The sequence below is a fragment of the Eurosta solidaginis genome, chromosome 5 (genome assembly GCF_040869045.1).
Source record: "Eurosta solidaginis isolate ZX-2024a chromosome 5, ASM4086904v1, whole genome shotgun sequence".
NCBI classification, from domain to species: Eukaryota; Metazoa; Arthropoda; class Insecta; order Diptera; family Tephritidae; genus Eurosta; species Eurosta solidaginis.
The window spans coordinates 240,184,027-240,200,491 of NC_090323.1; the positions used below are offsets into that span (position 1 = coordinate 240,184,027).

General features: G+C 36.3%; 1 protein-coding gene across 20 annotated transcripts in view; it reads left to right on the top strand.

Annotated features, from left to right (window-relative positions):
* The window catches only part of skd (mediator complex subunit skuld), a 122,397-nt gene that overhangs the window by 4,391 nt on the left and 101,541 nt on the right, over positions 1-16,465 (top strand). Inside the window, exons 1-3 of one of the 20 annotated variants that reach the window (XM_067789071.1) lie at positions 1,550-1,977; positions 9,272-9,714; positions 10,426-11,067. In XM_067789071.1, coding sequence (XP_067645172.1) covers positions 10,999-11,067 — 69 coding nt within the window. In that variant the 5' untranslated portion in view covers positions 1,550-1,977; positions 9,272-9,714; positions 10,426-10,998. The other 19 variants (XM_067789068.1, XM_067789072.1, XM_067789073.1 and 16 more) reach the window with 19 other exon arrangements.

Sequence of the window (16,465 nt, forward strand, 5' to 3'; positions counted from 1 at the left end):
TCTTGGGATATGGGCCCGTATTACATTTTACGATCAGTGAATGAAAACCACTTTCACTCAAACGCACTATGGAACTGTTAAACTATTTCTAAAAATTATAATATGTCATGGATCAAACGAGTATTATTGGCGCTGGTTCAAATGTGTTATTAAACCGATCCACCATCTCAGAGCTATTGGATTTAAAAAATGAGTTTCGGACACTAATCGTAAAATGTAATACGGGCCCTGAATAGCACGCTTGATTGGCCCATAATGTCAAGAAATACAGGGAAAACCCACTTGACATATTTTGAAGTTAGGGCGGAACCGGGACCCGCTAGGGTAATTGCCGTCCAAGTGAACAATATCCGTGTGCGTAAAAAAACGCCTATCCTCGCTTAGATAATGCTTAGGAGACAACTTGCTACAGCACAGGGTGTACCGAAAAGCGGAGACCCAACCCTCGTTGTATGTCTGTGTATAACATATAGCTGAATCAGTTGCGATGAATAGTGGACACGCATAGAATACATATAATTAGTGTAGAGTGTGAATCACAGACACATATTTCAGTTACATCTGAGTATAATGCGTATGAAATTTATGCTGTGTTTTTTTCAAGTCTATATACGTTTACACTTAAACTTTATAGGGACTGCTAAGCGACAAACTTTAAATACACCTCTGAAATTGCTACGCATAAAATTAGTACTAAAAAATTTCAATACGCAGTATACTCAGCCGTAACTGAAATATGTGTCCATGTTTCACCCTCTGCACTAAAAAAAAAAGCGGAGACACAACCCGTCTGTGTATAACATATAGCTGAATAAGTTGCGATGAATAGTGGACACGCATAGAATACATAGAATTAGTGTAGAGTGTGAATCACAGACACATATTTCAGTTACATCTGAGTATAATGGGCATGAAATTTAAGCTGTGTTTTTTTTTCAAGTCTTTATACGTTTACACTTAAACTTTATATGGACTGCTAAGCGATAAACTTTAAATACACCTCTGAAATTGCTACGCATAAAATTAGTACTAAAAAATTTCAATACGCATTATACTCAGACGTAACTGAAATATGTGTCCATGTTTCACCCTCTGCACTAATTCGATGTATTCTATGCGCGTCTACTATTTATCACAACTGACTCAGCTATATGTTATACACAGAAATACAACAGAGGGTTGTGTCTCCGCTTTTCGGTACACCCTGTGCTGTAGCTAGTTGCCGCTAGATGGGTCTCCTAAGCGTTATCTAAGCGAGGATAGGCGTTTTTTTTTTAACGCGCAAACGTAAACGTATACGCGTGTAAAAAACGGCTTTAGTACCACTAATTTTATGCGCAGCAATTTCAGAGGTGTATTTAAAGTTTGTCGCTTAGCAGTCCATATCAAGTTTAAACGTGAACGTATATAGATGTAAAAAACAGTTAATATTTTATAAATTGGTAAACATTTCTTTAGTACTAGAAAATACAACACTGCACTTTACACGAATTATTTTTTCTTTTATAATCGCCATTTTCGATTCTACAGTCGCAAATGTCATATCGTGATTGCCGTCAGCAATATAATTTGAAATCGGTTGCTAGTGCTCAATTTATGTATATTTAATAAAAAAAATTTATACAAAAAAAAATGTGGATACAAATTATCTTGCTCAAAGCAAGTCGTGAGAATGCATTAGTTATCATAAACGTGTTTTAAGTATATAAAATTAGCTGCAAGGATAAACGGTTAAAAAACATCGATTGGTATTTAACCAAAAAAAGAAGAAAAAAGGAAGAGTGCGAATGGAAAGTGGAGCAAAAGTGTCCCATGAAATTGTGTGCATATTTGACTCGCTCGCATGCATGAAAGAGATTGTGTGTATAAGTAAATGCGTAAAGTGTGGATTACTCTTCATGATTTTCGAATGGTAGATGAATTTCAAAAAGAATTTACGTATAAAGCAAACGAATGGAAGAAGACATGAAGTACTTGGTTCGTTGTGTATAAAACTTGATATGGATTGATTTTCGTGTGGATATTGAATATTGTGTAGTTTTCTATTTGTGCTTATTTTTTATGCAGACTGTCTATGTATTAGGAGCACAATGGTGTATGCACGTAGGTATATGCATATAGGCAATAGTAAACTCATGTTTATGAATTTGCATACATACAAAATGCAATCGTTTTTGCACTTATTATTATGACCAACGCATTGCTTTTTTGGTTGTAATAAATGCAGTACAGCAAATTTTAGGGTCCAATGCATAGATGTAAAAACTACGAAAGTAGAAATAATGAAAGCAAAGCGAAATAATCCAGCTAGCAAAAACAACAAACACCAAAATCGGCTGCATATAAAAAAAATCCAAGAACAAAAAATTTGTCGTTGAAAGTAACGAGTACGTACCATGGTTGTGTGAGCGGCAGAGGTAGCTTCACAGAAAAGGTATCTATATAATTAAGCTGAGACAAAGAGAGCCCACAAATTTTCGCCAATCTACCATTTGTAGCCAAGTTTTCTATTGCACTCGTTACTGCAGTTGACGTAGCAGCAAAGAGGATAGCAGTACTCACATCTATCCCCACCGCCCCCGCGTTAAAGTAACAATTTGATCGTTTAGGCGTTGTGCAATTTCTTATATATGAAACACAATCGCAACCAACTAGATATTTCATCTATACTAGACTAGACATACATACATATAGTCGAATTAGAATTAACAATGCACCTTTTTGTGGTTCGAAGTAATATACTAAGGCTTGCGAAGTGCCCTCAACGTAAAAATTTTGCTCTGTTAGGAGAAATTTGTGCAGCGATTTAGTTTAGCAACCCCCGAGTACACGGGTGGCCCAGCGGGTAAGGGGGTTAGAATATACCCGCGGTAGGTATGCCTGTTGTAAGAGGCGACTAAAATACCAGATTCAAGAGGATGTGTAGCGGAATCTTTTCATGTTGCCAGCGCAATATATAGCTTTTCCAAACCCAATTGTCAACCTAACCTAACCGTGGCGAATTCATTTACAGCCGGGGCGCTGGCGACCCCAAACTCCTCATGGAACTTGAGGGTGGGGAGGGAGGGATGGCCTGAAGGTTTAATGTGGCCAGTCAAACAGTTCCCGAGATGGTCTGGCTAGTACCTTAGTGGTGCTGTGTTACCGGAGCGTACCGGATCTGTATTCGGCAAAGGACCATCACATCGATAACACTCCTCAAAGCCTTCGGGGAGCAACCTTATCACTACAGCAACAACAACGGCCGAACACAGGTATACTTGAAAATATTATGGCCTTGATCGCGGCCTCACTATCAATATATATTTTGATGCGACTGCAGCTGCTTTCTTAACGGCTACAATTTCCGCCTGAAAGACACTGTACTAATAAACTGGCCTGTAGGATCTAGGATCGAAACAGTAAGCAGCAAACCTTACCCCTTCTTTTAATTTAGAACCATCGGTATACCCCGAGGATTTAAACCTTGTTTTAAAAAAAAAGCCAAATAAAACCAGCGACTACCTCATAGAAAGCAATTGGCTACGAGTAGCAAGCTGCCGTCTCTATCTTTCTTAAAATATCACACAATGAGCTAAGGAATTATCAACGTTCAACAGAAGAGCTAAAAAGTTTCGTTACGTAGCTGTAGTAACCAAAGACAGGGAAACAGAAAATACAGATTCAGTTTGGCAGAAGCTCAAGAAAGCCTGGATTGGTATTTGGTCAAAACTTAAAGTTTGTTTGAACTATACCTACCACATAGAGAAGTGAAATGTGTATCAACGTACGTGCATATGGATAGATAACTGTTGCTAGATCAGAATCAAGATTTTCATATCAACACAGTCAACTTCAATGAGGGTGGTCATACTTATCTATAAGATTATGTTGCGAACTTTCAACATTGAGTTGTTGGAATTTAGATTCCGTGCTCCCCCTCCAAAGTGGTTGATTAGGTCGAATGTTGAATGTGTTGGTTTTCAGTATCATTTCAGAGCAGAAGAGACAAGAGGCATTAAAGTGTTGGCGGCGCTCTCAATTTCTCTTATATTTGGTAGTTGCTCATTAGTGTTGCCGGTAGGAAATTTTCAGGCGTTAAAATGGTCTAGCAAAAGTTTCTTAATTTTATTAATAATGATAAAAAAAACCACAAAAACTTTTAATACAAAATAAGGTTGCAAACATGGAAATAAAAAGGAAAAGGAGTTGCATTTCATTTACAAATTTTATTTTAAACTGAGCCTCACCAGTAATACATTCTTTCCAAAGATTCGAAAAGTAAAAAGTAACTTAAATTTGAACTTTGCACAAAAATTTATAAATTTGTATCAGAAATTTTAGGTTGTTTTGGAATCTGTTTGAATTTTAGTATGTACAATAATGTGTAAAACTGAATCTACTGAAAAATTGCTCTGATTTCTATTAGGTGCAATTGGTATGACTTAAAACGAAAAAATACTGAAAAGGAATACGGAGGGAAAAAAGTCCCCCGGGTTTGAACACTCCCAGCTGCAAACACAAAAATAGTAGTGAAAAATATTAACAAATTTTATCATTTATTCTCTTCTTTTATTTATTTTCTTTAATTCAATAAAAAAAAACTTTTACCAATACAAAAAATAAAATCGAAAAGATGGGAAACTTTGAACTGCATTCAAATTTTTAAGCTCTTGTTTTCAATCGATTATTGGTGCATTTCTTGCATTGATTGAAAATCGGCTCGCTGTTATTCGATTTCAACATAACATGCAATCGACTAAATGTCGTTATTCGAATATTGACGATTTAATGAATTCAATTCTTTGTCATTACAAAAATGTTAAAATTTGATAAATTCGGATTTTTGTCATTAAAGGAAAAAATATTTATTTTTTTTTTATGCTGTAAATTGAGTGTCCGGAAACATAGCTGGGTATGGGATTTCTTTTCTAGTAATTTCATTAAAATTGCAAAAAAAAATATTTGAAAGCAGACAAATATTCGTTTAGTTATATCCGACTATTTTACTAAACAACTTTTGCTAATTGCACTAAATTTTTGTAGGCTGTCTTTTAAAACGATTTTATTTAGCATGACTTCACAGGCTGGCTGCTGGCTGGCAAGATTTTTGTAATTGAAATTTAAGTAACTTCCCGATAAGCTACAAGCTTGAAACTTGAAATATAGTTCAGAACCCGATGACAATGCAATAATAAGAAAAAACTCCAATAGGTGGTGCATGGATCGAAATATTTCAAAAAACAGTACTTATGGTCCGATTTGGTTCATATTTGGAACACATGATACACACATGAATAGAAAGCAACCTATGAAAAAAGTCGCCTCTAGGTGGCGCAAGGATCGATATTTTTATTATTATTTTTTTTTTTATAATAATACCCAACGGATTAATGGCCTCCAAAGCCCGCCCAACCGACGCGAGGGGCGCATCCGCATGACGCGCGGATGTGTTTTTGCTTTTACGGAGTTGTTGATAGGCGGAGGTTTGTTAAGCGTTGAGATCTAAAACTGCTGAGCTACAGAATAAAAACCATCAGCTGAGTATTATAAATAACAGTTAGAAATTATGCATATACTACATTATTAAGTGAACTTTTTAGTACGTAAAATTTTAATTTTTTTGTTTATTTTTGTTAAGATAGGATAGGACAGTTTTCTTTATGATAAAAAGGGAATACGTTATTCAAATGAACTAGAATGAGTGTTGAAATCATGACACAAACACCGAAAAGGTTAATTTAATTCGAAATTAGTTCTACGCTGCCTCAAAAGAAGAGGTTTGTAATATCTTGACACTCGTGATGGGACGTTAAAGTTTACTTCGATTAAGAGAATTGGGCTAGAAATCTATCCCTTCAGTAGTTTAGCCATAAATATTACGCCTAGCAATTCTCTACGACTTGCAAGAGTTGGAAGATTAATAAGCTTCAACCGTCTAGTATAAGGGGGAAGATTATACGCAGAGTCCTACTGAAAATTTCTTAAAGAGAAAAGTAGAAACTGCTTTTGTATTGATTCAAGTCTATCTGCATGAACTCGATATTTAAAAGTTTCCCCCCAGCGGGTAAGGGGGTCAGAATATACCCGCGGTAGGTATGCCTGTCGTAAGAGGCGACTAAAATACCAGATTCAAGGGGTGTGTAGCGCAACCCTTCAGGTTGCCAGCGCAATATATAGCTTCTCCAAACCCAATTGTCAACCTCACCTATCCGCGGCGAATCCTGTTTCACTAACAGACGAGGCTCTGGCGACCCCAAGCTCCTCATGGAATTTGGGGGTGGGGAGGGAGGGGATGGCCTGAAGGTTTAATGTGGCCACATAAATCGTTCCCGAGATGGTCGGGCTAGCACCTTAATGGTGCTGTGGTACCGGAGCGTACCGGATCTGTATCCGGCAAAGGACCATCACCTCGATAACACTCCCCAAAGCCTTCGGGGAGCAACCTTATCGCTACAACAACAACAACAACAACCTAAAAAGTTTTACATCATCGGCATACATTGGAATATTTTATTGTGGTACATATATCATTATTAAATAGCAAGAACAGAATTGGACCTGCCCTGTCGGAGGCCAGAGGGAACATCAATGACATTAGAAAGAGTATTTTTAAAAATAACTTTTTGCGTTCGACCGCAGAGATACGACGAGATCCACTGGGTGGGACCAGGTTGGAAACCAAGCCGATTAAGCTTGTAGATAAGTAAGGAGTGTGATACTTTGTCAAATGCTTTACTGAAATCGGTATAAATAACATCAGTGTGGAGTTTTTCCCTAAATCGATTAGAAACATGAGTTGTGAATTCAAGTAGATTAGTAATGTTGTTGTTGTTGTTGTAGCGATAAAGTTGCTCCCCGAAGGCTTTGGGGAGTGTCATCGATGTGATGGTCCTTTGCCGGATGCAAATCCGGTACGCTCCGGTGCCATAGCACCATTAAGGTACTAGCCCGACCATCTCGGGAGCGATTTATGTGGCCACATTAAACCTTCAGGCCATTCCCTCCCTCCCTACCCCCAAGTTCCATGAGGAGCTTGGGGTCGCCAGAGCCTCGTCTGTTAGTGAAACAGGATTCGCCGCGGATAGGTGAGGTTGACAATTGGGTTTGGAGAAGCTATATATTGCGCTGGCAACCTGAAGGGTTGCGCTACACAGCCCCTTGAATCTGGTATTTTAGTCGCCTCTTACGACAGGCATACCTACCGCGGATATATTCTGATCCCCTAACCCGCTGGGGGGGTAGATTAGTAATGGTAGATTTGCCTTTACAGAACATTAGATAACATTAAATACCTCGGTGTAATAATAGACAATGGTCTTCAGTTTTCTCCTCACATGGAAAACGCGTGCAAAAAAATAGGAAAAAAACTTGGTTTCCTGAGAAGAATTAGAAAGAACTTATCTGTGCTAAATACAATAAAAATTTATAACACAATACTTAAACCACATTTTGAGTATTGTTCAACTATACTGTATTCGTGTTGTAATAACTCGCAAATTGATAGAATGCAAAAGCTACAAAATAGAGCTATGCGAATAATATTAAAATGTGGTAGATATACATCCGTACAGGTAGGTAGGTTGAACTGGCCGGTCCATGAGATACATCCGTACAGCTGATGATACACTGAAATGGTTGAATGTGCGGCAGAGACTAGAGCTGAATACAATTATGTTTGTATACCAGACTACTATCGGAAAAATGCCAGACTACATAGCAGAGAAGGTCCTCTATGTTGGAGAAGTGCAACCAAATGGGCTGAGAAACGTTAAAGACATAAGATTACAGAAGTATAGCAAAACATCATCGCAAAATAATATATTTTATAAAGGGTTTAAAATATTCAATACATTAAGCGAATACATCAAACAAGAGCAAAATATTAAATCATTTAAGAGAAAATGTATAGATTTTGTAAGAAAATAGCATATCCAAATTTTGTAAATAATATCAATGTAATTACTAGTAATCCTATTATTACTAAATTAATAAATCAATCAATCAATCATCGCTACAACAACGACACCCAATAGGAATCTAACTCAAATATCTGAAAGTTCATAGTTACGAGTACCTCCGAACTTCCCAACTCAATGCCTACCAATTTACTATCGATTTACTAATACCTCCACTAATGAGCGAAGAAAGGTAGTATAAAAAATAAAAGTTGCATTGGCGCATATAAGTAGGTTTTTTCGTGTTTTCTAGAAGTGAGTTTTTTGAGTTGATCTAGGTGCATTCAACAGGAAGCACAATCAAGCAAATTATGAGGGTGGTGTTTAGCATTTGTAACATAGTGAAAATTAAAGCAAAATACGAAATCGTGGCTAATTGTCTAAAAAGCACCAAATTTGAGAAAAGCTGGTCCTGACCAAATGGGGTTGGAAAGCACCATTTTTGATCCAAATGGACCAGAGTGGCAACTGTAGTATAATGTATATAATTGTTACTCGAATTCTCTTTCATATACGATTCGGTTCAATTCCACTCCGAAGTAGAAAATAGATGCAAAAGCAAAATGGGCAAAATTCATTGTGTATAGACGACGATTTTTTTTTTGACGCACTTGTATGTCGTTCATTCGTTGGTTAAAATTTTTTCAGGTTCGTTGTCTTGTCGTCGTTGTCGCTGCGGTCGGTCAATAATAATTTCAGTGAGAAAGAAATTTTTGATATGAAATAATTGCTAATGAATAATCAAAGGAAAATTTTAAAAATCTTAAAATTCCAATGAAAATTGTTGTTTATTATGTTAACAGAAGTGTTGAGTATAATTATTTTAAACACATCTAGTTTATGAACTGTCGAATTTGCTTTCCATTATATATATTGGCAAAAAAATACCTGTTTAAGTGCTACATGACTAGTACGTATTTAATAAAAAATTATTGTGTGCTTTTGTTATATGAAAAAGGTTCACGGCTCGGGCCAATGTGGGGAAATCTATACATACATACCTACATAAAAACACATATAGAGATTCCACGCTTATGTATGCATATTTGTACATCCGTTCGTATGCATATATTACGTGCATATACCTTAAAATTTGTAAAAATATACGGGGGATTAAGCTTAAACGCACATCTGTTCACGCAAGATGTATTAACAATCAGAAAAAATGGCACATATGACTGCATTGAGTGAAAGTAGGGAATAATGAAACGAATGAGTGTTAATGAAATATTTGAATAATCATTATTATTACATATTTATTAACACTCAGGTGCATATACATAATTAATTGATAGATATGCCTAAATACTTATTTACATGTGTATTTTAAAAAGAAAACAAAAACATCAAAACTCATCATAAATACATATGTATGCATAAAATAAGAAAATATTAAGTGAAATATACAAAATATTTGTGCTCAGTGTGGAAAAAATTTTTTAACTACATGCATATCATATCTGTTTGTAAGCATTATCTTCCTACTATTAAATATATGCATACATATATTTTGTCTACATCAACAACAACGATTAAGCGAAAAGTCAGCAACAAACGGCGAGCAAAGCAAAGTAAAGAAACCAGCAGACCACACAGTCTCATACACTCATCGCGAACTCACTCTCTCAGTCAAAGAAACAACAATCTGTCTGAGGCATTGGAGTATTAAGTAGTGTGTGACTGAGTGAGTGAGTGAATAAATGCCCTGTGAGGAGAATAGTGGTAGTAATTTTTTGTGCTGCTACCCTTCACCAGCAACAGTAGCTGCAGCAAACAAGTAAACACAGAAAACATTTATAAACATACGTATCTACATAGATGCGTATTAAACTTGTGTATTCATGCTCACATGCCTGCCGCTGTTAAAATTCTATCTATCGTAACGTCAGCGGTGCTCATTCTGTACACTAGCATCGTCGGGTTTTCGCTGTTTACTCGTTCGCTCGTTTATTTTAGTAGTTAATATAATCTCGTTTCGTTGTGCTGTTTATCGGTAGCTGAATGTGACATGACTTGCTAGTGTGTTAGCCGTGGTAGTGTTGGTGGTGTTGCGCTGTTATTGCATGAGTCGTCCTCAGCACCAAAAAAAAAAAATATGCAAAATCTTCAAAGAGCACAAATTTCATTGTCGTTGCTTTTTTTTCGCAGTATGCTGGTGTGAAATCGTACGGCGCCGTAGTCGATCGCTGTTGTCGGCAGAATTGTTAGTGTTTTCAATGTACTAACTACCAGCACAGGTATTAGTTAGGTTGACTTCGTTCGTAATTTCGAAATTGATTTACCTGACTCCGAATGTTAATTCGATTCGAAATACTTTAACATATCATTAAAAAAAAAATACAGCGAACAAAGCGCAGTCAAATGAAAAAGAAATGAATCAAGTGAAAAATTAAACGAGTGAAAACAAAAGCACATTTTTCAAAACAAGATAAATTATAAAATATATGTGTACATATGTAACTAAATCTTTTATATTTAAATTTTATAGTAAACACCCAAAATTCAAAAACTAATATGTTAGAAGGGAAATGTATGCAATAAAGAGCATAATAATAGCGTACAAGGGGTATTTTCCTAAATTTACCTGTGCGTCAGCTATTTAAACATGCTTATGTATGTGTGTGTAGAAATGTGTGCTTATTTATCAAAACGTTCGCATTGTATGCGATTCACGGCGTATGATCAAAGCAAAAATGAACGAATGCCATAAAACGGCAACACACAACTAACAACAACAACAACAACATTCTATGTAACTACAAATAACTAAACATATATGTATATATATATTCCATATGCATACACACAAATAAACGTCAGAAGCGGTCAATGACGTAGTCGCACAGTAGTAGCCGCAATAATAATAATAAAAATAAATAATCTTTAGTTAAAAAAAAAACCGAAGCTACAAAAATCTTTTGTCAAGCGTGGCTAATGCATTGATGAATGCATGTGGGTATGCTATTTGTAAGTGTTTTAATACAATGCAATGCAAATTTACTTGATATCAACGATAATTGTGAAAAATGTGGAGCTGTTGTGTTAAAAAAATAAATAAACTATGACGCATCAAAATCATCAGACAAACGGCGCTAGTTTGGAGGATTGCCACACAAACTTCTTTGCCCTGGTAAGTATTCATACCTGTGTCTCTAGCTCAATATGTATCTATGCAGATTTCAACATATGTACATATATGTATGTACATACCTACCTAATAATTTTTTAATCATAATTTGGTGTAACGGCATACTAAATACACTTTGCAGTTACTTAAGGCTCTTGCAAACTTGCCATATCGATATAAAACAGCTGATTCAACTAACCTTATGAAAAACAATGTAATTGGTCAATGGTGCCATACCATAACGCCGCAACCATAACCATAACATAGCCAACCAATTGGTTTTTGGTTTTTTTGACTCTAAAGATATGGTTGACTAAAAGCCCCGTCACATAAGCAGTTTTTCATACAGATGCGTTTAACTCTTGGAGAACGATAGACATGAAAAAGTAGCCAACTTGCAAATTTGGAGCAAGCAAGGCGTAAGAAGACGAATTTGACATTTGCTTTGGCTAAGGTGCTGGCACACTTTGCAAGTGAAATTATTTTTTCCACTCGTTGGTAACTTCTCTAACATTTATGTTAGCAAGTATTTTTGTTTTATAGGGAGTTGTTTCGTTTGTAACAGTGCTTCGCGAAATTTTGTATGTGAACGGCAAGGCGAATGGGCGAAGACTTCAACTGCCAAGTCTGAAGTTCCTTCATGTTTATAAACGCAACATCTTGGTTAATTGTGTTACTGGAATGCATAAGCTTGTGTCAAAAAACGCAACTACATATATGAAAAATTTCATTGTGCCGCAGCATTAAGGCACTTTGCCAGGGTCTTTAGATCAGTCATGCACAACGCCGCCAGAGCTTAGACTTTGTTTTTAGTTGTATGTGCCTCGCAAAAATCACTAGTACTTCATGCATGCATGTATGGTACTAGCTATGGACCAAGAGAGTGCTCCAAAATTAACCACAATTCATACAAAAAATATGGTCCAATTAACATTGCGATATCCTATGAATGGACCATATACTCCAGCTCAGCATTACATCAGAGTAATCCATGGAGTACTCCAGAATGACACAAGGGGCTGTGTAGTGCAACATATAGCTTCTCCAACCTAATTGTCAACCTCACCTTCGAGCGGCGAATCCCGTTTCACTAATAGACGAGGCTCTGGCGACCCCAAGCTCCTCATGGAACTTGGGGGTGGGGAGGGAGGGATGGCCTGAAGGTTCAATGTGGCCATATAAATCGTTCCCGAGATGGTCGGGTCAGCACCTTAATGGTGCTGTGTTACCGGAGCGTATCGGATCTGTATCCGACAAAGGACCATCACATCGATAACACTCCCCAAAGCCTTCGGGGAGTAACCTAATCGTTCCCGAGATGGTCGGGCCAGCACCTTAATGGTGCTGTGTTACCGGAGCGTATCGGATCTGTATCCGACAAAGGACCATCACATCGATAACACTCCCCAAAGCCTTAGGGGAGTAACCTAATCGCTACAACAACAACAGTAACCTAATCGCTACAACAACAACAACAACAACCACATGATCCAACGATTTTTGCAGGGTGTTTACATGGAGAATGTTTAAGCATAGAATTCACTTCTGAGATGTTCACTGCTTGAAGTGCAAACTAAAACTGATTGACTGCCGGTAAGTGGGGATCTTCTCACATAGACAGAATCGTCTTCAACGCCCAAACCAAAAAAGAAAATTCAATCAGAAACCAGGTCCTATGTTATAAACTGACTGTCTTCTTGGCTAATACTAGTCTCCAACCGCTTCTTCATACATATATCTGATCTCACTGACCAAGCTAAATTTAAACGCAGATCACGCCAGAAGGCTGTTTCCATTTAGAATACCCGCCAAGTTGTTGTTGTTCTTGCAGTACTTCGCCGCATCCAATAGGTGCGACCGATCACAAATTGTCAGCAACGGAAATCCAAGGATTCAACAGGGGTGGACCATAATGAGAGGGGTGTTAGAGGCGTACGTCCCACATTACAATTAAAGAGATGGTTGGTGTCATGTGGGACACATTGAAAGCGGGGCATACATTTTGTATGTCGTGGTTGATTCTAGATAGGTAAGAGTTTAACCTGTTACAGTATCCAGAACGAAGTTGAGCTCGATTGACTCGCGTTTCCCTGGGGAGTATGCGTTGCTCTTCCGCAAGTTTTAGGTACTGTTCTTTGAGTACTGGATTCACATAAAGGTGCGACGCCTGTTTGTGTGGTTCGCTGTCAAGTGTACCCGTCAAGTCTACAGCCCTCTTCGCCTCGACATAAAATTAAAATTTTGTGCATCAAAGCAACACTTTTCTGATGAAATAAACCCGGTTTAATTTTTTACATCTCTGTACAGAACCCTGATTGACTATTTTCAACCGAAACAACAATGACCACCTCGATTTTCCCGTTATGCCAACTTTGCATAGTGCCTGCCAGAATGCTTTTGAGATAAGTCAACATACTTGTCTTTGCCACAATGCTCGACACTTTCATTTGACCCCAGCGGGTCAGGGGGTTAGAATATACCCGCGGTAGGTATGCCTGTCGTAAGAGGCGACTAAAATACCAGATTCAAGGGGCTCTGTAGCGCAACCTTTCAGGTTGCCAGCGCAATATATAGTTTCTCCAAACCCAATTGCCAACCTCACCTATCCGCGGCGAATCCTGTTTCACTAACAGAGGAGGCTCTGGCGACCCCAAGCTCCTCATAAATCGTTCCCGAGATGGTCGGGCTATCACCTTAATGGTGGTGTGGTACCGGAGCGTACCGGATCTGTATCCGGCAAAGCACCATCACATCGATAACACTCCCCAAAGCGTTCGAGGAGCAACCTTATCGCTACAACAACAACAACACTTTCATTTCTGCAGATTTAGCCGTATTAAGAGATTTTAAACATATCCTTCGAAAATTGACGGTATATATCCTACATTGTGTTTAGTGTAGCCAAGTAGATGCATACATATATAGCTTAGACATTTACGTATATGCATACAAAGAATATTTAGCACAGCTTTGTGGATTGCAAAGCTTCGCAGTTTTTTTTTTTTACTTATATACATACATACATGAGGTATGTACATTAGACTGGGTCGAAAAAAAGTTGTTAATGTCCGCCCCTAAATTTAAAGATTATGTTGAGAGGGTTTCGGTAAATTTATTTTTATTTTTTTGATCCTTCGAAATATAGCGGAAAAGGTTTTTTCGTTGTAAATTGGTTATTTGACGTCCCATTTTTAAAATTGATATGTCATTATTTTGGACTTGAGAAGCTTCACATTTCTGTTTAATGTCCTTTTAAGCTATGAAGTCATTTTCACATGATTAGGTCAGCTAACTAAAGTATCCTTTTTTCCTTACCAAACGAAAGTACTAAAAAATTCAAGAAAATGTTGCTTTGAAACCATATTACTAAAATAATAAACAAAGAAGTGAGTGGAAGAAGCGTCCACGAAAAACAATAATAGCAGCGCTATTTCTTGATTTTAAAAGAGCATTTGAAACAATAGACAGAGGTATTCTAATACAAAAGCTGTATATATATGGAATAAGAGGAAAAGAGCTACTTTGGTTTAAGGACTACCTTACAAATAGTAGACAGCAAACAAAAATAAAATCCACAAAATCAAGTTTGTCATATGTGAATACAGGGGTGCCCCAAGGATCTCTTCTGGGAGCAATTCTGTTTATAATTTGCATAAATGATATAGAAAAAGTGATATCAAAATCCAAAGTGGTAATGTATGCAGACGATACATTGGTATATACAGAAGCAGAAACAGTGGAAGAATGTAAACGAAAGTTAGAATGTGATATAGATGAAATTATGAAATGGCTTAAAATGAATAGGCTCAAATTGAATGAACAGAAAACAAAAGTAATGGTGATGAATACAAATAGCGAAATAAATTTAGTGATAAATAATACTAGTATTGAGCAAGTAACCAATATGAAATACTTAGGTGTAATAATAGACAATGAGCTCAAATTTAACAATCACGTGGACTATTTGTGTAAAAAAGCTGCAAAAAAATTTACTTCTTTAGAAGAATACGAAATAAATTAGACACTTTAACAGCAATAAAAATATACAATACAATCATAAAGCCACATTTTGAATACTGTTCCACAATTCTGTACACATCTTGTAACCAATCACAAATAGGAAGAATACAGAAATTACAAAACAAATGTATGAGATCGATAATAAAATGCCAAAAATATACCCCAATAAGTCACATGCTTGAAACATTGAAATGGCTAAATATTGAGCAAAAACTAATGCTCAATACACTATTAATGATTTTTAAAATTAAACAGAACAGGGCGCCGATGTATTTAACAAGTTGCTTTCAGTATGTTAGAGATACACACCAATATGCTGTGCGGAATGCGAATGACTTTCGACTAGGATTACAGCGGACTACTGCAGCCCAAAACACATTATTATATAAGGGCCTTAACATATTTAACTCGTTACCTGATTATTTTTTTTTTTTTAGATAGATAGATAGATTGATATTTATTATTAATATGTTTACATATTTTTTGATTTCACAATAAATTTTAAATATCACAAATTCATTTTCAATTCACAGACGTGTATGATATATATATATATATTAAGTAATAAAAAGTAAAAAGTAATAAAAAATATTTTAGCCTCGAATAAGATCTATACATAGCCGTTTAAAATTCATAATATTATTCTCTCGTTTGATATAATCAGGTAACGAGTTAAATATGTTAAGGCCCTTATATAATAATGTTTTTTGGGCTGCAGTAGTCCGCTGTAATCCTAGTCGAAAGTCATTCGCATTCCGCACAGCATATTGGTGTGTATCTCTAACATACTGAATGCAACTTGTTAAATACATCGGCGCCCTGTTCTGTTTAATTTTAAAAATCATTAATAGTGTATTGAGCATCAGTTTTTGCTCAATATTTAGCCATTTCAATGTTTCAAGCATGTGACTTATTGGGGTGTATTTGTGGCATTTTATTATTGATCTCATACATTTGTTTTGTAATTTCTGTATCCTTCCTATTTGTGATTGGTTACACGATGTGTACAGAATTGTGGAACAGTATTCAAAATGTGGCTTTATGATTGTATTGTATATTTTTATTGCTGTTAAAGTGTCTAATTTATTTCGTATTCTTCTAAAGAAGTAAATAATAATATTATGAATTTTAAACGGCTATGCATAGATCTTATTCGAGGCTAAAATACTTTTTATTACTTTTTATTACTTAATATATACATATATATATATCATACACGTCTGTGAATTGAAAATGAATTAAGTTATAGCACTTTCAATATTTTTTGCAACTGTTATTTTACTTGATTCTTATTATACTTAGACCTGAAACACATGACATTTTTGGAGGAAAAATTAGTATTAGGGTTTGCATTGAAAAGTTAATAAAGATATGCCAAATA